The sequence below is a fragment of the Semicossyphus pulcher genome, unplaced genomic scaffold (genome assembly GCF_022749685.1).
Source record: "Semicossyphus pulcher isolate SPU_LCO1_2020_fin unplaced genomic scaffold, fSemPul1.0.p SCAF_22, whole genome shotgun sequence".
Taxonomy (NCBI): domain Eukaryota; kingdom Metazoa; phylum Chordata; class Actinopteri; order Labriformes; family Labridae; genus Semicossyphus; species Semicossyphus pulcher.
The window spans coordinates 15,229,267-15,252,330 of record NW_027211696.1 but is presented as its reverse complement, the minus strand read 5'-3'; the positions used below and the strand labels follow the sequence as shown (position 1 = coordinate 15,252,330).

Genomic DNA, 23,064 nt, shown 5'->3' with positions numbered 1-23,064 from the left:
AGTGGGAACACAGAAGGCAACGCTCTGCACCCACACACCCACAATGAGAGACACTCATCGGCGACCTCGCAGAGACATCATGTGTCTAGTACGTGCATTTATAGAGCAGAGTATTGTACCTTTCCAAGGATTTTGCTCGTCTTTTCCAAGTACTAAGCGAATAGCCAGGGACCAACGCATAAGCTTCATAAAGCCCTTTTCATGTGGAGCCAATTATTGTGGCAGCAATTGTATGAAACGCTTTGCTGAAACACCCTTAACACTGTACACTGTGTCATAGTGAGGAATTAAACACAGCGTTTGCAAACTGCTGCGGTTGTACTACCCCATGAAATAGTTTTCTGGATTATAATTATCAGCGGGGACGGCTGGAGGGAGGAAATCTGCAGGGTAAAAAGCAAACAGGCGGAGGGTGCTGCCTGTTTAATGGGTACAGTGTGTGGGCAGACACTGACTATAAAGAGCTGCACCAGGCAGTAAAAAACAATTGTTTTCCAGATGAAAGGGTCATCTCTAGGTGACCACAATCAGCACTGTTTTGCTTTGGTTCAATATGTTGTTATTCTGTTGCGAAAGGTTCTCCACATATGGAATTGTTTTGTTAAGATAAGTTTTATTATAGACACAGAACGACTGTGGACTGAGCAGGGAAGTAAAACAAACACATTATGGTGCTAACATTAACCTCATGTAGAGGCTAAGTATAAAGATGTTATAGCCCCATATTTATTGTACCTACTGTAATTATCCAGGATCATTAAATATTAATTTTAGTTGTTCAAAGGCTCCAGACTTGTTTAGGAGTAAAACATATCCGCAAATAACAAATACGTTGAGTGGAATATTAAGAATGAAATGTGTTTTTGGTAGCATTTTTCTTTTCCTTCTTAAAGGGACAGTTCGTTTTTTTTTAAGTGGGGTTGTATGAGGTGCTTATCAATAGTAAGTGTGCAATGTACAGTAGGTAACAGTCAGCACGGCCAGAGTTCCTACAGGGAAACTAAGCTAAGTGCTGCTGCAGACGGGGTCAGGAGTATCACATACTTTAGTCACTTAGTCGTATATAAACAAACATTGCAGTTTAAGTGTACGCTGTTGTTTCACAGCTTCACGTTGATGTCAGACAGCCCTCTCCCTCAGAACTACGTCTTACTCCACACAAGTACACCTACGCATGCAGCGCATGCTATCGCAACAGCTGCTCTGGTCAGCGGTTAGTAGAAGAAATAACGCATGAGACAGTGTCATAGAAATGCTCTTCAATTGCGATCTTCGTAGGCATTACAGGTGCCGTTTTAATCCGAGGTGGTCAAATAGAATGAAATCTCATAACCAGTGTATTAGGCAAGGCAAGTTTATCTATATATTTTGTCATAAGTGCTCACTGTTACTGTTTAAAGCAGCTTTAAGATTCTCTACGCTACGCAGAGCTCCTACAGAAATCCAAACTGTGTCCTCGCTTATTTTCACCGTTCATTTTCATCCAAACATCAGATTATTCCTCCGTCGTCTATTTTTTTCCTTTGCTTGACCGCAGTAAAAGTTTACTTGTGCCTCAGCTGAGGCCAGAGAAAACAGCGCACTGCTTCTGCTCCTCTCTGTGGTGATGGACGCATGCTTTGGGTTGTTCCAGGGTTTGTCTGCTCGACACACAAAGACACTGCAAATGCAAGAGCTTCTATCATTGACCCATTGTGTTAACTTCCATTATATAACTACAAATCTGAGATGATAACTTTAACGAAGATTTTTAATAGGAATACATTAATTTCCCCACGTCAATATGCGTATAATAATGCTCAAGAGATGCAGCTGACTTCCTAATTGAGACAACATTGTGTACATGAAGAGTATTACTGTCAATGCAACTATGCTGATGACAGCGGTTAATGAGTCATAAGAAAGCACCAGCTAACTTCCACATAGACTGATGCGTTGTTGCATATGTGAACTGACAGCACGTGCGTCGCTCTGATGTCACACGCCGTAAACAGCTCACAGGCCTTTGAGTTTAGCCTGCGCTTCCTCAGACAGAACAAATGATCGTCTCCAGACGAGAAACAGCAAACGATGTCGTGAGAATTATTCCAAAAGTCCAATAGCTCTTACTTATTAGGAGGATTTCTGACACTAACGTGAACTGAGGTTTTTTTTCGAGACACACAGCGATGAGTAGTGAGCACATGGCGGGAATAATAAGGCCATTTATTCCCTCTAACGGGAACAGAGAGAGTTCAGGGAGAGACAGCGAGGAGTCTTGCGGAGACTTGTCTCTAAGCTGCGACCTTCCTGGAAGGTAGCAGCCTTTATTGACTCCACTACTGTCTCAGATGAGCCTCTTATGCAAACCGGGGCTTTTGCATACTTAAGCTCGGTGCATTTATTCATGTGCATCTTATACAATCCTCCTGGCTGGAATGTGAATCCAAAACACAAGTTATACTAATATTATTGCGCTAAAAAAAAGAGGTCTACATCTAGATTGTAGTGCATTCCTAGTTTCATGAATTTGTCATGAATAAAAAGATCCAATAAAGCTGGTTAATTTTTTAGCCTCAGCCCCTATTTCACTCTTTGCTTCCATTCATGCATCGCTTCCCTCCTAACAACCCAAGTGATTTTTCGCCACCTCAACCACTGCCTCTCCCCTCTGCAAGTGTGCTTCCTAAACATTTCTGCGCTCATCATCTCTCCTGTTCTCCTCTCTTAACGCCGCCATATATGATATATTTCCACAAACTGCGTAAGCGCGAACGCCGGAGATCCTGCAAATGAGGCAGAAGCCTCACCTCTCTGTTAAAGAGCGGAGTAATAAATCTTCCAGAGCGCAGATCGATCAGCACTCCATCCCTCCTCTCTCCTCACTAACCTGCGAGCGGCGAAAGGTGCTGACCTTCGACCTTGCTGCCGTCAGTGTAGCCGCCGCCAAGCTGGGAGAAGAGGCAGCAACAAATGATTGGAGTGTTTTGGCAGATTTTCACAGATGAACCGTTGACAGGGTCACGGCACGTCGAGCAATTGTTTTCCAAGTGTTTTTCTTTCGCCGTTCTCTAGACACGGATTTTCCTTGAGAGTCGCCGAGGACATTTCTGCAGGTATGAGACGCAATCCCATCTCGCATTGCAGGGTTATGCAAAGCAAAGGTGGAGAAGAGGGGGAGGTTTGTGAATAGCCCCTGTGAGGATAATCGAATGTTTATCCAAACCCTTAGCCCTTCCTTTCCCCGGCCGTGCTGACCTTCTCTGGTGAATTTCAATTGTATGAAACTGTCCACAGACAAAGTAATTGAAAAAAACACACACAAAGAAAGGCAAAATGGGCCATCATCCTCACAGGAATTGTGATGTTCTTTGATTTGTGCCCTCTTTTGTAGATACAGTCCTCTTCGGATTCTCCGCTGCGTGACAAGAATATAAATACGAGCCTCGGGATGCTGCATTGTGGTTCAGGCGGGCTGTGGAGGATAAATGTGTGTAAGGATGTGTTTATGCGGGGCTCCGTGGGAAAGAAAAAGATTAAGAGGAATGAAATGATGGAGGGGGAAAAAAATAGTTGCATAAGGTAAACATGTGGAGTTACTGTGTACATGCTTTAAACGTGTGGATCAGGAGCCGGGCGGTCGCGTTCTGAGATGCTGGTTAGCAGCGTGTCTTGAAATACCTCGTTCTGTTCAGCCGGTGTTTGCCCCCAGGGGCCGTTCATAACAGGGAGTGTGTTTGTGCGCCACGCGAGGAGGCGGGAGTCAAACACGGATCAACCACCTTGATACTGCTGGCTCAAAGAGTCTCTAACAATGGCAGCTAAATTACTGCATCCTTATGATCTGTTTTTCAGAGGTTCTTGCTGGCCAACAACACCGAGCTGTTAACTTCGACTGTATAAAAGAAGTGGACTTATCCACCGCAAAGTCACCCACTGGTTTGTGAACACTTGAGGGTGCATTTGTATTGTTACATGCCTTTCCTGGTTTACAATTTGCAGTGAGAGAGAAGCCACGTCCTGAAGAATATCCTGCTTTATCATAATTTTTTCTTTAAATAACATTATTTCAGAAATGTACATTATGCTGTATTAAAGAAGACTTGAAAATAGGGATCATAAGCTCATGAGAATTTGAGTTAAACACAAGATACTCGTGCCGTAATTATAAGGTTAAGCGCTCAGTGTAGACACCCCTCCCCTTGTACCCTCATCGTAATACTTACAACCTACCACATGACCCTCAGTGGTCACCGCAACCCAAGCAGCATTGCCACCTTCATCAGACCCCGGCTCCATACATGCGAGCTCCAGGTATTAACAACGCCAATACTACCTACCCTACCACATGGCTCCTACAACTTAAACTTAATAATAATAATAATAATACATTTTATTTGTATTGCACTTTATATTTATCGAATCTCAAAGTGCTACAGAGAAGAAAGATAAAACAAGACAATTTATATGTGTTAAAAGGAGACCCTATAAAAGGCACTAAGCAAAAAGCTAAACTTGTAGTTAGATGGGCAGCGAGAGGCAGCACATCAACAGGGTTATCAAGTGGGCACCTCCCATCACCAGTGTTTCGTCAAGGCCCACTGATGAAAGCCTTCGCATTACAGACCAGGTGTCAGCTGCGACTTTTGTGGAAAAAATTACAAGCAGCGGCCAAAAAATCAAAAGAAAAAGAAACAAAAGTGACGCTCAGATGAAGGCCAACCGTCTAAATAGAAAAGCGCCCGTCAGCGAGGAAAATCAAGAGTTACAACTGGAGCCAACGGTGGACGTCACACATGCAACACTGTCTGTATATCTGGGAAGTGTGCTCCTGCAATTACCATTTATCGCGATAGGTGCCGCCAAAGAGAACAAAACAGATCTTTTTAAGATTACCACTTTAAAGGAGGGGTATTCATATTTCACTCTGTGGCACCTGTGAAGTAGCTTAGCATAATTTACAGTTAAAACAAAACTTTGTGCGGGCCCTCTGCCTGAAGCGACTCAGTCAGCTCTGTCCCTTTAAGAAACCAGGCCCCTGCAAGCCTGCTTTCTTCTGATTGGCCAGCTCTCCGAAGCCTGAGCGTGTAGAAAAAACTGTGTGAAACCTGGTGTTCACAGCAGCCTGCGGACTGAGCTGAGAAGCCTGGGGATTACTCCTACATACTTTTATCTACAGATTTGAAACTTCACCCATGTTTAGTCTGGACATCCAACATTGTAACATTATATATATGTTAAAAAGTGAAACAGCATAATACCCCCTCTATAACTGTGATATTATTGTGATGCTAATTTAGGCAAAGGAAAAACAGAAACAGAAAACAGGTTAACACTCCCTTAATTATATCCTGCTTTACAAAGTGAGAGCAGTAATTACAAACAGTCGAGACCATGAACTTATTAGGAACATGTTTACTGAGGTAATAAATGAACTCATCCTCTTCAGTACAATTGGATTTCATTTTGCAACCAGTGAAGTCGCCCCCCTGCTGACCATTCAAAATAATGCAGGTTTATGGCTTCACAACCACAGGCTACAACCGCTTCTTATCAACAGTCTATGGCGCTCACACACACACGGCAAACCAGCAGGTATACCGTGTTATTGCCGAACATGTCTTTCTTTTTCTCTCTAATTCCCTTCATCTCCACCCAACCCCGAGTACCCTCGTCTCATTTCTGTGGCAGGAGTCCTACCCATGTTTCCCAGATCAATGTGAAACGGCTCGGAGTCTGTGGCAATTAGCTCCCAGCCTGTAGAACTACTCAGAACCGAGAGGAGCAGAGGAGCCAAACGCAGCGGGGGAGTCCATTCATCTTCAGTCTGGTGAGAACACGCTGTCCGCACACATCACATGGAACACAATGAGACTGCGAGAATAGACGGGATAAAGGAGGGATAACAATGCTTAAAGAGAGCATTTTTTCACCATAATGTCCTCTGAGTGGATTTGATATGTAATCCTAATCTGTTGATTAGCATGTTATTATGATTAGCTGCCCTAAGAGGAAAAGGGACAGGGCATTAAAGGGTGACAGCATTAAAGGAGCAACTCGCCCCGAGAAAAAAACAGTCAGTCAAAGCTGGTGTTCTCCGATAGAAACCGATAGAACCGATAGAAGCAATAATATTTGAAATTGGCGGCACAGCTGTGAAGAAAGTTGTACAAACAGCTTGTGGTTTCGCCTATTCTACATTCCTACAACACCCAGCGTGCATTGCGTCACTCCCTCTGAAAGGAACGGCCCAGCGAAAGACGCTGGAGTGAAATACTACCGTTTTCCAGTCAAAGACATTGATCGCTGCAGGCAACGGCTCAGAGCGCTCTAAAAATCTTCAGGTCTGCAGTCTACATTTCAAACCTGACGAGTTTGAGCGAGACATGACATCGCAGACGGGCGTCCTAGATTGAGGAAGTGTAGTTCAGCGAGCTCCCTGGCCTCCGCCAGATGACGCGTTTTACGTAGTCTGGCGGAGACCATAATGGCATTAGCTCCCCATAATGGCATGATAGGACTGAGGTTGAAAGTGGGCGAACTGGCCCTTTAAACTGTATATAAGGAGTGGAAGTAACCTTTTGATTTCAATCGGAAGCCAACCAGGAAGTGCGTTAAACCTGTAATCTTTCTAATGGCCAGCAGGGGCGACTGTACTGCATTTTTTAGCCTCTCTTCCTTCATTGTTACTAATAAAGCATCAATGGAGTTACTTACAAGAACATGGTTGTCATTTTTTTGTCAAACATTTTGCTTTAACAACATTCAGTCTCTGTCACTTAACAGTTTTCTCTCCTCAATCTCTCCGTGCTGCCCTTTTGAGGTGAAGTGGCCCTCTCTCACTGAGGACCGACCTAGACAGCCAAGCCTGTCAAACGCCCATCTCCAAATTATAGTCATCCCCCTACCTGGCTCCCATCTGCACCCCTACTTTTGTATAAACACGCAAATGTCTTATTCTCTGTGCCTCACCTCCCTATAATCACATGAGCTTACAATACACAGGGTGGGCTGAGAGCTCAATTATAGCACTCGCATATGCCCCACTCATTAAAGGTGAGCGGTATGTAAAGTGGTTGACACTGCAATTTTCTGCTGGAATTTGTGCACTTTTACTGACGGGCAGGAGAAGAGACTGTATATGAGGGGGGGAAAAAGAGTTTGCTTTTCTACTTCTTTCTCGGTGGCAGCTTTAAGTGTAACTTTAATGAGGCAGTCAGCCGAGGAATGTTAGATCACAACGAGGCCGTCGTCAGATAGACGACGACTTCCAGGCAGAGCAGTCAAGACACATGGGTCTTATTACCCTGTTCCCCCTCGCGCACTGCTGGGGAGCATCACACAGATATGATGATATGATGTGCTCTGGGCATCTTCAGTGAAAAGAGAATCACTAAATACTTTAGGGGTAAACTGACTCAGTGATATTTGGTCGCGCTGAAATGTAATAATGCTGAAATATTGTCAGTTATTTCCCTTTTGGGGTCCTCACTTTCCCTTTATTAAATGCTAATGACTTAAAGAATCAGAACTGTAGATAGGGAGAGGATGTTGCTGTTGTTATGTCATCATGTTGGCTTGTAAACTGCTATTTTAAGGCCTCAAGTTCGGCCATCTTGGTTTTTGGGAGCCAGAAGTGACACGATTTGGACCACAGGGCAGATACCCAGTGTTACTCTCTATCTTGGTCCCTGTTGTAGTGAGGATCCTTTATGGGGACCTTAATTTCCCTTTATTAAATGCTAATGACTTAAAGAATCAGAACTGTAGACAGGAAGAGGATGTTGCTGTTGTTATGTAGCCATGTTGGTTTGTGAACTGCTATTTTAAGGCCTCAAGTTTGGCTGACGGCATCTTGGTTTTTCGGGAGCCAGAAGTGACAAGATTTGGAAAACACGTTGGATGCACATTGTTACACCTCTATCCTGGTTGGTAGGTTGCTGTTGTAGCTACTTGTCAATTGCAGGTAGCCACACCCTAAGTCCTACCCTGCTTTAATGTCTATTTTACTTTAAATGGGCCCATTATTTACAAAATTTTTGGCCACGAGAACTCATAGCTCGAAGAACAAAACCCCCTAATTATTTAGCTTTGAATACAGTCGTTTGAATCCCGATCCACACTCCATACCAGTTGGTGGTGGTAATGCACCATAACGTTGTTTGCCAACCGCCATAAAACACCACAAGAGGAAGAAGAAGATATGGGGACTGTATAACAACATGTCGAAAATACACTCTAATGGAGAGTAACATAAACATCAGCGCAAAACGATCTTACATATTGATGGACACACACGATAAAAAGAGTCCATCGACGATCACTGATGTCTCCGTCGTAGATTCAGGGGGATGCGGTGAGTCGTGCTGTGTTCAGGAGCGCTCAGAAACGTGAGCGATCAGACACGTTTCACACATTTTTTAAAGATCGATCTCTGGATTTATTAATCGATATTTTGTCATTCAAATTAGAATCGATTCCAATCGGAAAAATCTATTTTTCAAACCCAGCCCTAATGAACATCATGCAGTACTAAAGAAGACTTTAAACTAGCAATTGAGGCAATAAATCAACTGGTCATGTTGTATCAATGTAATTGGTCTCCTTTTTGCGACATTGGAGTCGCCCCCTTCTGGCCATTAGGAAGGATGCAGGTTTAAGGCACTTCCTAGCACCTTGACTTTGAAACCAAGACACTACTTCCACTTCTTAAACAGTCGATGATCAGAAATAACTTTATAATATAAACTTAACTCTGATGGCAAGCACATAACAACTAACTAACTGACCAACATCATACAGCTAACATGCAGTATTAATAAACCACGCATGTAATATATACAGGTCAAGTACACTGTAAATACAGGATTCTGGTCTCGTTGGTAACTGTATCCAGGAAGTATGACAACAAAAGGGTCTGAATAAATAATGTGTAATCAATACTGCTACAGTTCTGCGAATTGTATTCAGCTCCAACCTTATAACAGCGGCTTACAGCTGCACAGCATGTTGAATGTTATGTACAGGGTAGAGGACCGTGCACAGCTATTGAGCAGGTATTGTTTTTATGTCCTTTAACGAAAAGACAAGAAACTGTTTTATGTCTCTGCTTGTTTTTGGAGAGCAATCTTCGGAATTAGAGGGCTGAACAAGAAAAGAAGCAGATCAATTTACGCAGTGATCATCGTCACAGGATGGCAGCAGGATGAAAGTTTGTATCTGAAAATATAAGTGGCTTCAGCTATGGCACCAAATAGAGCAAAGTTTCAGTTTAGTTTCCCTGTTTTGTACCCACATCCGCTCCTCTCTGTCTTTGTACACTAGTTGTGCAGTTGGATAGATACATTCTGTTTTAACATCAGTAACATCCCTGAGCCAAATCCGATCTGAAATAATAACACTACCACTGCTGCCCTGAAGCCTGACTTTACAGCATCTGGTTTGTATCTGCTGCTATAGAAAATGACATAAACTGTCAGAGAAACAAGGACGCGATCCGTAACATTTTCATCCACTTTTAGCACCCACTGCCTCAGGCAGAAGCTGTTGTTTGAAAGGAATCTAATAAGGCTTATTTTCAGTTCACGTCTTCTACAGCTGGCTTATTAAACAGTTGAGTAACCGTATTAGCATTTTTGTTTTAGATTAAAACAATCCATAAGGGCTACATGTGTCTTATATTCCCTGCAGGATAGCGCAGACAGGTTTTCAACAGAATGTGGTTTTGCGGATGACAGTGATCAGCATCTTCACAAGAAAAGGCAGGAGTGTGATGCTGCGATGCCGGAGTGGGCGTTAATGGTTAACGGCAGTGTGGGATTGTAAAAATAGTCCCTTGCAGACCTTTAATCTTAAGCACCTGCCAGTATATTAATTTGAGGCTAGGGCTAAAGGGGTATGCAATATTATTTGCTGACTCAGGTAGTGTACAAGTCCTGGAAGGTAGGTCATATTTTCATCACTTTGAACTGTCAGTGGTAGCTTTTTCTTTTCCTGTTTAAGGCCAGTCCAAAGGTCACACCCAACAAAAACCCATCCTAGGTGTGTACAAGGAAACAATCTGAAATCCAACCGCCCTAGTTACCTTTGATGGGTTGGACAAGCTTGAAATAAGAGCCACAGTAAAGCTGGTTCCATATAGCCGGATACCGCCGTGTTCCGCCATCAAAAAGGATATGTTCCAACTGTTAACTTTTATGAACAGAGGATACCATGAAGGCAAGGTCATTAAGTGTTGTGTTCCTCTGCCAGGTAGTGTTTCCTGTTGTGAAGGACAAAGGGAGAAGAGATTCTTTGCCTAACAACAAACGACAACAAGAGTATCAGTCAATTATCAGTCAACATTGCCCTTGATGTCTGTAACCCCTTTTACCCTTCTGGGACTGTAGTCCTTACTGGCTTACTGAAGCTATAATGCCCTACGGCTAGAGATGAATGGATGGATTAATAGATGGATAGATGGATGGGAATAGAATGAACCCAACTCCTGCCACATGGTCAAGGTATCAAGGATTGCTTTTATACTGTATGTCACCAAGCAACATCTTGTTCTCTATATAGACAAGCCGAGCATATATCATATCTACCTAAGACTAACAGGAAAGAAACATTTCTCCAAAGTTCTGTCCAGTACCTAGTTGCTCAACTGTTATTGGAGCACAGAGGAAAACGACGACTACAGAGGGGATCAATTGAAGTAAGTGCTTCAGTAAATACTACCTCAGCTGGCACAGGAAGTACACTCTTTGCTAGACCTTTTGACAAAGCTTGGTCTAAACCTGGACATTTCAATGGCAGCCTCAGTGTTGATCATTGTAAGAACGGTGGGGAGCTTGGTTTCAGGTAGGACTGTTGTCCCGAGAGATACAGTTACTTGATTAGAAAGAAAAGAGCAGTGAGGAGAATACGCATCCCTGGGGAATGCCAGAAATGTATACAACTTTCACCAGCCTCTCCTATTGCTTCCTGTCTTACAGGAAGTTGGAGAACCACAGATAGAATTAGATTACTGTAGGCGAGTTACATGAGGACAAGTACAAGGATCCTTGCATACAGTAAGTCTCTATTAAAGACGTTGCAGATAAGAGTGCAGTGCCATAATGACTGCTTCATTAACCAAAGTGCTTGCCTGGTAGGCAAACTGCAGGGGATCCAGCAGGGGGGCTGTGATGTATTTTAGGTGGGCCAACAATAGTTTTTCAGAGAACTTTGAGGCCACGGATGAAAGGGAAACATGCCTGTAGTCATTGTTCCTGTCATGCAAGCTTTTTGGAAAACAGTAGGATTATAGAGCGTTTGTAGCAAGAGAAAACTTGAGTGATCTGGTTAAGATCTGTGTGAAGACGAGAGCCAGTTGGTCACCACAGGCCTTCAGACAGAAGTGTCAGACGCCATCTGGGCCTGGGGCTTTCCTGGTTTTTTGTCTCTAAAAGAGCTGCAAGACATTCTGTTCACTGATGCAGCATGCAGGTTGACTGGCAGGAGTAGTGGGTGAAGGGAAATCATTAGTAATTGTGTAGTGAGTGAGTTGAGGCCAGGGAAACGATTGAGGTTTGTGCTTTTTTAGCTTTTGGGTGCTGCTTCTTTTGTCAGCTTTTATCTAATTTCCGCTACTCTCGTTCCCATCCTTGGCCCAATAAAGCTGCCTGAATTAGGCCACAAAACATTGCTGTATCTCAAACAAGTCTTTGTGGGAACAAATGTTCTCCATCTGCACTGACACCGCACAATGTTTCAGTTTCAGTAAGCTCACTAGGCTCATTGGCCCATCTTACCACAATGTTTACCACAGGCTTTTTGGATTTCACTTTCTTCTTGTAAGTTGGGAGAAGATGAGTGATCTGCGGTTCCAAAAGCTGCATGGGGGATGGAACAGTATGAATCCTTTAATACTCTGTGACAGTGTGTTTCTGTCCCTGGTGGGATACTTAATATACTGTCGGTGTTTGTGCAGCTCATGCCTGTGGTCTGCTCTGTTAAAATCCCCTCAGAATAATGAGAAGAGAGTCTGGGTGTTCTTTGCTCCATACTGGTTATCTGGTTAGCCAAGCGGTGCAGCGCCTCGCTCACACAGGCTTGAGGCGGGATGTAAACAGTGGCTAGAATAAAGGAGGAACACTCCTCTGGTGCACAAAACAGCTTACCGTAAATGAAATGAGCTTGAAGGTGAGGGCAACACCGTGACATCAATACACCAACCTTCACTGATATAAAAGCGGATTCTGTCTTCCCTAATTTCCCTGATACACCAACTCAGATACGTGGTCCACTTTTAGATTAAAAGAGCGGGCAGATATAATGCAATGTCCTGGCTGGATTCACCTCGCCAGGTTTACGTGACTCAAAGTGCAGCAGAGAGTGAGAAGTCCTTGTTGGTTCTTTTAAAGAGTTGGCCCGGAGAGCATCGATTCATTAGATGTATACTTGTACGTTTTAAACTCTCCACAGTTGGAGCTTTAGCAGTACAAGCATGTATGACCTTAAAGCTTCAAAGGGCTGTTTCTCTAGAGGTAGAACATCCATAAACCGAGGGTCTACAAGGGTAGAAATTTAGTGTCAAAAGGGATTCACCTTTTTCCCAGGAAAGGCTTTGTTCCTTTAGCATCAAAATCTAAATACATTGGTGTTAACCCTAACCCTTACCCTAACCCTAAGCTCAGTCTAATACTAAGCTACTGAGGTGGCTAACCCAGGAGTGACTTGGCTGATGCCTTTTGCCTTAGTTTGCTGTCAGTGTTAACAGATGCAGTTAGTGATGTTTATGAATAGACTGGATTGCAGTAAAACAGTTCCTTAATTGATTCCTCAGTAAGTCCATGTGAAAACAGTAAAATCCAGTGAAACATGAAATCGAACATAACTTGTAAATAGTAAATGGACTGTACTTATACAGCGCTTTTCTACTCAAAGTGCTTTTACACTACATGTCACATTCACCCGCTCACACACTGATGGAAGAAGTGCTACGTAAAGTGCCCAACTGCTGATGGCTATGCCACCGAGAGCAATTTGGGGTTCAGTGCCTTTCCCGAGGACACTCTGACAAGTAGACCGAGGGAGTTGGGGATCAAACCACCAACCTTCCAATTGAAAGACGACCAACTCTACCACTGAGCAAGAACCCAGAAACTTATGATGGCAATACTTTGGCCAAAAACTGTTTGCCCTTCCAAGATCACGCACCCGACCTTACAGTGAACTTCATTGCATTTATACCTTGGTTGTGGGAGATCATTATCACCCACATTTCAAACAAAAAATGACACCCAAAAGGTTTTTTTTCTTTCTTTTGGGCCTTTAATGCCTTTATTTATAGATTGGACAGTGGATAGTGTCAGTAACAGTGGAAAAGAGAGTGGGGATTATATGGGGCAAAGGGCCGAAGGTGGGAGTCGAACCAATGGCCACCGCATCAAGCATTATAGCCTCTGTACATGGGCTGCTGAGCAGAACCAATGCCACCCAAACCCCCTATTTTGGCTCTTACAATTGGCTTTTTATCCTTTTTGTTTGGGGATTTCTTGAGATCGCACAGCTTTGTATTTATGGTGACTTCATGAGACACTATATATGTATTAATAAAAAAAACAGACGCCCATAACGAAACGACTACAGTATAAGAATGATCTGAAAGACTGAACGGGGAGAGATGATGACAAACTCTTTCCCCAAATGTAAATAAATAAACGGATGACAGAAATCCAATTCAGCAGTCGGTATGACAACAAATGAATATTAATTCCCATTACTGGGAGCTACCAGAACACTAGAATTCCATTTAGAGTTATTGATTAAGCTGTTAATGCTCCACTGATTAATAAAATTAGGTACTGCTGAGGAATTTTAAGCGTTTCTGTTTTCCTTTTTTCCTTTTCGACGAGGTAAACCCAAACAAAACTTTGAGTATAAATATAAGAAGATAAAACTGAGTTGAATCCATGTAAATGTTTTGGTTTCATTTGAATGAGTAAGTGGGGAGTGTTGGAATAATGTCTGAATGTAATATTAAACTTGCTTCTTCGGGGGATTTCCTAATTATACCGTCTTATATCTGACAGCGAGAGTTAAAAAAACAATGATTAAACTAACATCTAAACTTTCTGACATTTTGCCTTGAAAACACTTTGAAAACTTTTCTCCTGAATTTCAATCCCCCGATGATACACGAACAAGGGACAAAATGTCACTGGAAATTGGCTGTGTCAACGTTTGACTAATATTCCATAACTCGACAGCACGCGCTCGCTTAAGTGGGGCCTTTGAGTTTTTGTAGTATTTTCTTTGCTTTAAACTGCAGCTATAATTTATGCTTGCGTACAAAGAGGGCATGAATATGACAATAGACGATTTCTCAATCCTTTTAATGCTGGATTTAAGTGCTTCTTTGAACACTTCAGACCAAGGTATGTTCTTGTAATGGGCCATCTGGAAAACTAGGTTACTCTCTTTGGGAGAGCATTAAACTGTTTCAGGACCTACATTACAGGTAGACAAGTAATCAGCCTTTGAGACCAGGTGTCTAATGGATTTGATGGCAACAATGGAATAGCCTTGACCCAGTTTTTTCTCTTTATACATGCACCTTTGGGAACGATCATTCAGCAATATGTTACTTTTTAGAGGTAATAAAGCGATTGCAAAAATTCTATCTTTCTGTCAAGCCAATTTTATTTGCTAGACATGATGCATGATGTTCAATTTAATGAGGAAGTAAAAATGTTTCCAAAATCAAAGACGTTTTCGCGGCACGTCAAAGCAAGCAAACTAAGTCTAAAAACAGAAACTGAGGTTGCAGACCTAATCCATAAGCGCCACTCTCTATAAAACTACACCTTCATCATTAAACAGTAGCTTCAGAGATGCTGTCTTAAATATCAAAGTGTTACCGGATTTTACACCGAAGCAGAAGAAGTTCCTTTTCAAGTGGGAAATGTAACTGCGATAACCTTCAACAGAACTGACACTCCAATTAAAATCTATAGGCACTTCAACTAATTGACACCTCAGCTGCCAAACTGCTAAATGGAAAGACATTCCTGGAAATGGCTCCTTTTCCTTCGCCTCGTGCATTTGGCACCAAACGAACTTTTTTATTCTATTACAAGCTATTAAATGTGGAGAAGGTGGCCACTTTCAAAGACTGGTAACTGTCTGGCTCTCTTGTTTTTCATCTTCTTTCTACTGATGGATATGACAAAAAAAAAAAAAATCCTATATTAAATCAGAATTTAGCTGCGTATTTGAGATGATAAGAAATGTACAGATCTTTAGAGGTGCTGGTGGCTTTAGTGAACGATATTGGTCCGGAGGAGGTGGCGGCAATGAATTTCTTTCTCGGCTGCAGGCAAGCATGGATCCATTTTTCATTTTTGCCCTGAGGGTAATCGATGATGGGGGTGACGAGACAACAGCACACCCTGAATGAGCAAGGGTACTCTGAGAGGTTCAAAGTAGCCTGCCTGCTCATTCAAATTCAGTCTGCTAAATCCTAGGCTTTCCATATTCCCACTATGTTCCTGCAGAGTACCGTGGGGAGATGGAGCTGGCACTCTAAGCACGTTTTTTTATTACGGGCTGCGCTCTGTAATGGCCTCAGGTCAGCAAAGAGGTCTAGATCTCCATTAATTCACATAAACTCTGCAAGGGCCGTACAGTATATACAAGCATTTCTATGTCGAGCAAGGACACAGAGTGGTAAAGGTTGTACAGAATCCAGAAGTATGCAAGCCCAGCCAACATTTTAGATTAAGCAAGTGTTTTTATTTATTAATTACTGGGGCTCACCATCTCAAGTGCCTGAAATAATAGGGCCCAGTTCATAGATGCTTCAAAACCAACATACATCAGCCCGGCTTGGACCAAGTGGGCTTTTCTATGTGGAGTTTGTATGTTCTCCCACTTCGCGAATTTCCCCCCGGGGATTAATAAAGTATTTCTGATTCTGATTCTGAATGCAAGCGTCCAGGTACTCCTGCTTCCTCCCACAGTCCAAAGACATGCTCGTTAGGTTCATTGGTGACTCTAAATTGCCCGTAGGTGTGATGTGAGCGTGAAAGGTTGTCTGTCTGCACAGGATAAGCGGTATAGATAATGAATGGATTAATATATAATAATCATTTTTAACTAAAGCTGACATTTTAAATAAAAAGGAAATTGAGAAAAAAAACTCACAACAAATTACTGCAGCAGTACCACACTTCAGGTGGAAGAAGTGTTAAATTTGCGTAGGTAGGTAGGTGCAAATAGCAGTCTGTGCAGGATATAGCATATTAGCTTTGAGTGATACTTCTCAGTTAGTTGTTAACTGGTCTGAAGTGCAAGTTAAACATTTTGGCCTTTGCTATCTTGTGTGTTTTTGTGGAGCAGGAAGTGACCATATTTGGACGAGAGGGTGGAGCCAGATCAAAACGAGTGTTAGCAAGCTCTACGTCGTCAGCTAGTGCCACCTTGATTAGCAAACTGCTATTTATTGGTAACTGTGATATGAATTGGGAACTTATGGGAAAATACAGGTTACCCTACCCTTAAGCATTGTCTGCTTTATAATCTATTTTACTCTCAATGTGATTATAATTGAAAAAATGAACATCATACTGTATTAAAGACGACTTGAATCTAGTTATTTAGACCATAAACTCACCATGAAACTGTTGACGAAGGTAAACATTTTGTGAGAAGTAAGGCCATTCTGTAATAGACGTCAATAAATGATAAAGTTGCCCCCTGCTGGCTGCTAAGGATATAGGTTGAAGGCACCTCTCAACTCAACTCAACTTTATTTATAAAGCACCTTAAAACAACAGAGTTGGCCAAAGTGCTGTACACACACATAAAAACACAAAACCAGTTAAAACAATAGAAGACAATAAAAGCCAGCATCTCAAACTGAGTTAAAAGCCAACTCATTCCAGAGTTTTGGGGCAGCAACTGAAAAAGCTTGGTCCCCTCTCGACTTCCTCTTCCTCTTGGGGACAACTAACAAAGACTGATCTGCTGACCAGAGGGAGCGCGAGGGGGCGTACGGCTGGAGCAGGTCAGACAGATACTGTGGGGCAAGACCATGAAAACACAAACCGGGAGCCAATGAATAGATGCTAAAACAAGGGTGATGTGCTCTCATTTTTTGGTACCAGTTAAAAGTCGAGCAGCAGCATTTTGAACCAGCTGTAGTCGAGTGAGTGACTTCTGGCTGAGACCAACAATGTAAATGAGTTGTGATGAAAGCATGGATTAAAATCTCGAAGTGATGCCGGGACAAAAAAGGCCTCTACATTGTCTTTACTTTTCAAAGACTATATCCACTTATAAAACTTGCTTACCTAAAATTCACTTTCGAGTTTTCTTTATTTACAATTTCATTCTGTCGGTTTGATTCTTATCAAAGTAATAAACAGAGATGAGATACAAATCTACAATACATAACATGAGTGCAAGCTGCCCACAGATTCTTTTTAATGTCCACAGTATTGCTCCTATGTGGATATGTGTGTGCTTTAATCCAGAGTTCTGATAGGAGAGTATTTCAGCTGTGGTATGACCTTGACCATGACCAAGCGTGTCTTTTTATAGAAATAGACTTCTTCAAGCTCCATTTACTCTTCCAGTCTGAGCTTGAGCAAACTGTGATGAGAGGTTTTAAAGTAACACAGACTAACTGTGGTGATAGCTCATTAACACTCCGCTGCTCAGGCCAAATTTCATCAGGAAACAACACTTCTGCAAATGCTTGGTGCTTCTGGAACAGGTGTTGTTGTGTAAACAGACCAAGTCTGACTATCAGTAATGCACTTTTCAGAATGTAAAACTGCTTATTATCCCGATATTTTCCCCATGAATGCTGATTGGGCGATGAACTTTCTTGTTTAATGACAGGTTTTATGAAGTTTATCAGCTAAGTTGTTTTCACATCAGCTTTGTTTGATGTGATGAGTCACTGCTGGTAGGCATGGCAGAGTGCGGTCACAATCAGAATTTGACTGTTTCAGTTTGCAATAAATCAGAGTGCAGTCACATCACAGTGTGTGCTGCAGGGTGGAAGTGGGAGAACAGAATCTCTGAAGACTCTCGGATAAGGCCTAAAAGAGTGAGTGCCTTAATTTTGGCTCATGGAACCAAACCTTACCTTACAAGTAGTGTTGGTGCCTAAATGTACCATAACTATGTCTGTTTCTTAACATTAACCATTGGTTAGGTTAGGACACCACACCAACCTGGTTAGGTGTACATAACAAAACTTCTTGTTAAGTTTAACGTACCAAAAATACTTGGTTAAGTTTAGGTACCAAAACTACTTGGTAAGGTTTAGGTACTATAACTACCAAAACTACTTGGTTAAGTTTACGTACCATAACTACTTGGTTAGTTTTATATACCAAAAGTACTTGGTTAAGTTTATGTACCAAAACTACTTGGTAAGGTTTAGGTACTATAACTACCAAAACTACTTGGTTAAGTTTAGGTACCAAAAGTAATTGGTTAGCTTTACGTACCAAAACTGCTTGTTTAGATTTATGCACCCAAAACTACTTGGTTAAGTTTAGGTACCAAAAGTAATTGGTTAGCTTTACGTACCAAAACTGCTTGTTTAGATTTATGCACCCAAAACTACTTACACCTACCAAGTTTAGGTGCCAGAACTACTTGGTTAGTTCAATATACCAAAACTACTTGGTTTGGTTAATGTACTAAAACTACTTGGTTAGGTTTGTGCACCCAAAACTATTTGGTTAGTTCAACATACCAAAACTATTTGGTCAGGTTTGGTTAGGTATTGGTTTTGGTTAAAATATTAAGTCAACGTTGACATTTGGTTCCACAATGGACACAAACAGCAGCCTTCTAGACTAAAGTCCAGGAGCACATTCAGCCACAACAAATATAGCTAAATGTTTATTTAATGGCTATGAGGTTTGGTTGACCACCCAGTTGTGTCTCTTGTGTTACACAAGCACACCTCTTTATTCATTGGCTGGGGTTTATATCCATGTAGTCGCTGATTGGGTCTTTCCTCTGACACACTGACCAAATGAGAAAAAAAACCTCAAAGCCTGTTGCGCTCCATATTCCACTATTTTGTGGAATGTCGTTCAACATGAACCCTACGGGCGGCTGGGGCTCAGTGATAGAGTGGGTCGTCTCTCAATCGGAAGATTGGTGGTTCGATCCCTGAGTGCTACAGTCACATGTCAAAGTGTCCTTGGGCAAGACACTGAACCCTAAATTGCTGTGCATGGATACTGATTGTAGATGCTCCATATAAGTACAGTCCATTTACCATTTAACACAGGGCCGGAGCAAAATAGTGCACACCTGATCACAGCACAGTATGACTAACAAATGACAGCACATTTGGTTGAACTCTATTAGGAGTAAGTGCAAACTAAAAGTTATGTTTGCAACCAAAGTATTTAAAGAATGAACATCCCTCGCCTATGAAAAGCCTCCTTTTGAAATTATTGCTGGGGTTTTTTTTGTATCCATTGGCGTATTTATTGTGCAGCATAATTTATATGCAGACTGTTGGCAACAGTGCTGACAGGATAAACTGAATGTTAGACAAAAACAACAACACAGCAAAGCATCGTAGGGGCACATCACTGGGGATGTTTGGGTAGACGGGAATAATAGCAAAGATTATTCAGCAATGAAAGCCTGATTTGTTGTTTGTATCCGAGGAAACAGTGATTAAGATGTTACCACACTCCTCAGCTGCTTTTTCCTTGTCCTGAATTTACCCTCATCTGTGCTTTTAATGTTGACATGCTTCATATTTTTCACCTGTGTTCTCCTGCTACCTGAACAAATGTCAGACCAATTAAAAATGAAGTTAAAAGGCCAATCTGTGCTCCAAAGAACTATTTCTATACGCTTTCAGGCCCCCAAGAGGGGTTTTTTTTTGTCTTGTTGTTAGCAGACAAAAATAAACACAATGTGTTATATAAAGGTCTTATTCAATTAAAAAGTACCGCAGATGTTGCGGGTGTCATCACTGCCACTTCAGCAAAGCGGCAGCTAACTTTGATCCACAAGAATGACCATGATGAAGCTGCAGAGCGTCCTCCAAAGACGAAATATTTTGGTGCATTTAATGAGAAGTGGTGTGAAGGCAGGGGATTTGGCTTTGATAAAGTTGATAATTTCACAGCTGAGTTGCGTCTTTGTTGGCATTCCCTTTGCTTGTCAAATTTGAGGGGAGGCATATGTCATGGTGCCAGAGACAAATACAAGGATTTTGGACATGCACGCTCTGAAAAAAAAATGCACATTTTAAGAAGCAGAAGGCAGCTAGTGGAAAGCTGTACGGTTGGGAAAAAAACAGAAGTACTGTTGTGTTTGTGAAGTGATAAATAAAAATATTGTAATTGAATTGCAGCTCTTTTGGCCTGTGTTGGGATTTTGTGAAGCTGAACGAACCGCTCTCCTAAGTGCACTTTACTCACACCTTTTAATTCGCTGCAATATTCCTCCCCGCTGTCACTGAAGTGGTTTTCATTGTAGCAGAACTACAGCCATTACTGAAGTCCTGATGATATGAAGGGACAAAGCTGTCTAATCTCTCGCTGTCTGCCTCTCTTTGTGGGGCTCTTTATCTTGCTCCATCAATCGCCGTGACCAGCTATTCCACTCTCTGTGAGGCACTCTCTGTCTTCTTTCCCCTTTGAGTTTGAGTGATGTACTTCGTGTCCTGGTGGCTGTCATTAGGGTTGATATAATGACATGGTTTTACTTTAATAAAAGTCTTGTAATGAAGATAAAACTACAACTAGTTGACCAAAGTTGACAGGGGCAAAGTCACAATAGGATTGCTCAGGTTTTAAGACCAATAAACCTGCGCAAATGAGACTAATAGCACTCTCCAAGGTTAAAATGCACCCCAAACTGCTCTTCAATGCATGAAATAAAATAAGCCATTATGTAAACATTCTAGGGATGCACCATATTATCGGCACGTCATCTGTATCGGCAGATATGTAATTTTTCTGCCGATATTTTCCACGGGTAAAACGCTTTAATTCTGCCTAAATGCTCGATGATTCCCTAAAAAGCCTGACGTAATGCTACAACATTAACTCAGCACGAGTGTGTGCGCGCACTGCCTTCACAAAGTCATCAAAAAAAGTCACAGAAACTCGAGCCAATGAACAGAAGTTATACAACTTTCACAACTCTTAACTAGCTAACAGTTAGCTCACATTCTCGTCATTTTACCGGACTTACCAACATCAAACATGCTGAAAATACGCGCTTACAGAGTGCAACATAAACATCAGTGCAAAACTAACTTACATATTAATGGACGCGCACGCAATAAAAAGAGTCCGTCTGCGATCACTAGCGTCTCCGTAGTAGGTGCAGTTAACAAGTCCAGGCATGTCTCCCTCTCTGCTGTGTTTCGGGGGGATGCTGCATTCAGGTACGCTCAGAAACGTGAGTGTGAAGAAGGGTGCAAGATGTGGTATGGCAGTTTTTGGCCACTACAATAAGAGTAGGCATGATATCAATTCCACTACAGGGGAGACTTGATGTTCTTTGCAATAGGGTGGAAAAAAAACATGTTTCTATTATATCGGTATCGCAATCGGCAATTGGCAAAAAGTAATCGGCATATCGGATATCGGCAAAAAACAATAGCGTGCATCACTAAGACATTCTGTTAAAATTTTGACCTTGTATACAAATAAGACTCATTGCATAAAAAGTCAGTCACAAACTGCGATGCACAGTTAGAAATTATTGGTAATTTCAGAGAGTTGTTAGTAAGTGAAGGGAAGCATTTCTAGATAATGTCACAGGTAGCCATGGTAGCTCTAGAGAGGAGCATTCTCCCCTCGCACTGAGGCTTAGTCCTCACTGCAGCTGGGGAAGATAGTGTTGGCAAGTGATGCACAATTCAGCAATCCGCCATCCATTCTTTGTTCATTCACTCCACAGTGTGTAAAATTCTTCTTCCCAGCCTGCCATGGTATTGCAGGCCGCAGCGCACATGTGTATGAGTCATACATTGTCAAACACACACACACACTCACAGTTGCACACCTGAGGCACTTACCAAGCCAGTGTTCACCGGTGATCTTTCCGAATCCCTCACGGTAGGACTCCCATCCTCTGAAGAAGTTGACCGAGCCATCCTCCCTGCGCTGGATCACCTACACAGCCAAGACAGCAAGGCATGGAGATCAGGGGGTCAGATGGGATTCATCTCACACAGTGCGTTTCATCCTCCTCTGTGATGACTCATTCTCCAGTCCCACTCTACTCTTGGTCGCTGAGCTCATCGAGAACTCGACTAAATGAACTCATAAATGCTTGCTCTTTCACCAATGAATAATGCAAAACGTTCTTCCCACTAAAAAGGCAATTTGTCGGAACCTAATAAAAGGAATCCATTAAATCTTGACTGACTTTGAATCGAATCTGCATGGAATCAGCGTCTTTAATTGAAATCCCAGAAAAGAGATGATATTCATAAAACAATAATCCTAAACACACACAGAGAAAGGGGAGATTTCCCTTCTTCTTCTGTACCGTGAGTCACAAAGCAATTAACCCTATTCACATGGCAGTTATTTAAGTAAAGCTAAGGGTGGGAAGCTCAAGTGCTGCTTAATGCTCCAGGATGCAAATTAAAGAATGTAGGGAATCTAACAATCCTTATCATTTCACCACTTCCTGTTTGATCAACAACTGAAGTACAAGTACTGACAGTGACATGTCCCAATGACCCTTTGAAATATTTCAGGTTGAGAAAAAATGCTAAGACATTAGCCACTTTTAGACAACACTAATGGCATTTAGTCAATGCGTTAGCATGCAACTATTTCCTTGCTAACGGTAACTGCATCTGTTTCTTAACACTAACTAACGGTTAGTAAGGTATTGTTGTATCTTAAAACACATTAAAACTGTAATGTTAGCTTTTAACTATTTCCTAGCTTACGGTAGTATTAGCTTGGAAGTAGCTAAATTAGCTATTTTCAGATGGTAGCTAATTGCTAAAACATTTTGCTACCAATAGGTCCTGTGTCTACTAACGTTGCTTTTTGTGCTGGCAGCGCCTACGACCTCAATTTCAGAGCGCTTCTCACC

The 23,064-nt window shown here is 42.0% G+C and overlaps 1 protein-coding gene across 2 annotated transcripts in view; it reads right to left on the bottom strand.

Annotated features, from left to right (window-relative positions):
* The window catches only part of fibcd1b (fibrinogen C domain containing 1b), a 143,679-nt gene that overhangs the window by 32,371 nt on the left and 88,244 nt on the right, over positions 1-23,064 (bottom strand). For both annotated transcript variants that reach the window (XM_069673629.1, XM_069673630.1), the window contains one exon: positions 22,028-22,124. In XM_069673629.1, the coding sequence (XP_069529730.1) occupies positions 22,028-22,124 (97 nt within the window). The remainder of the gene's footprint in view (positions 1-22,027; positions 22,125-23,064) is intronic.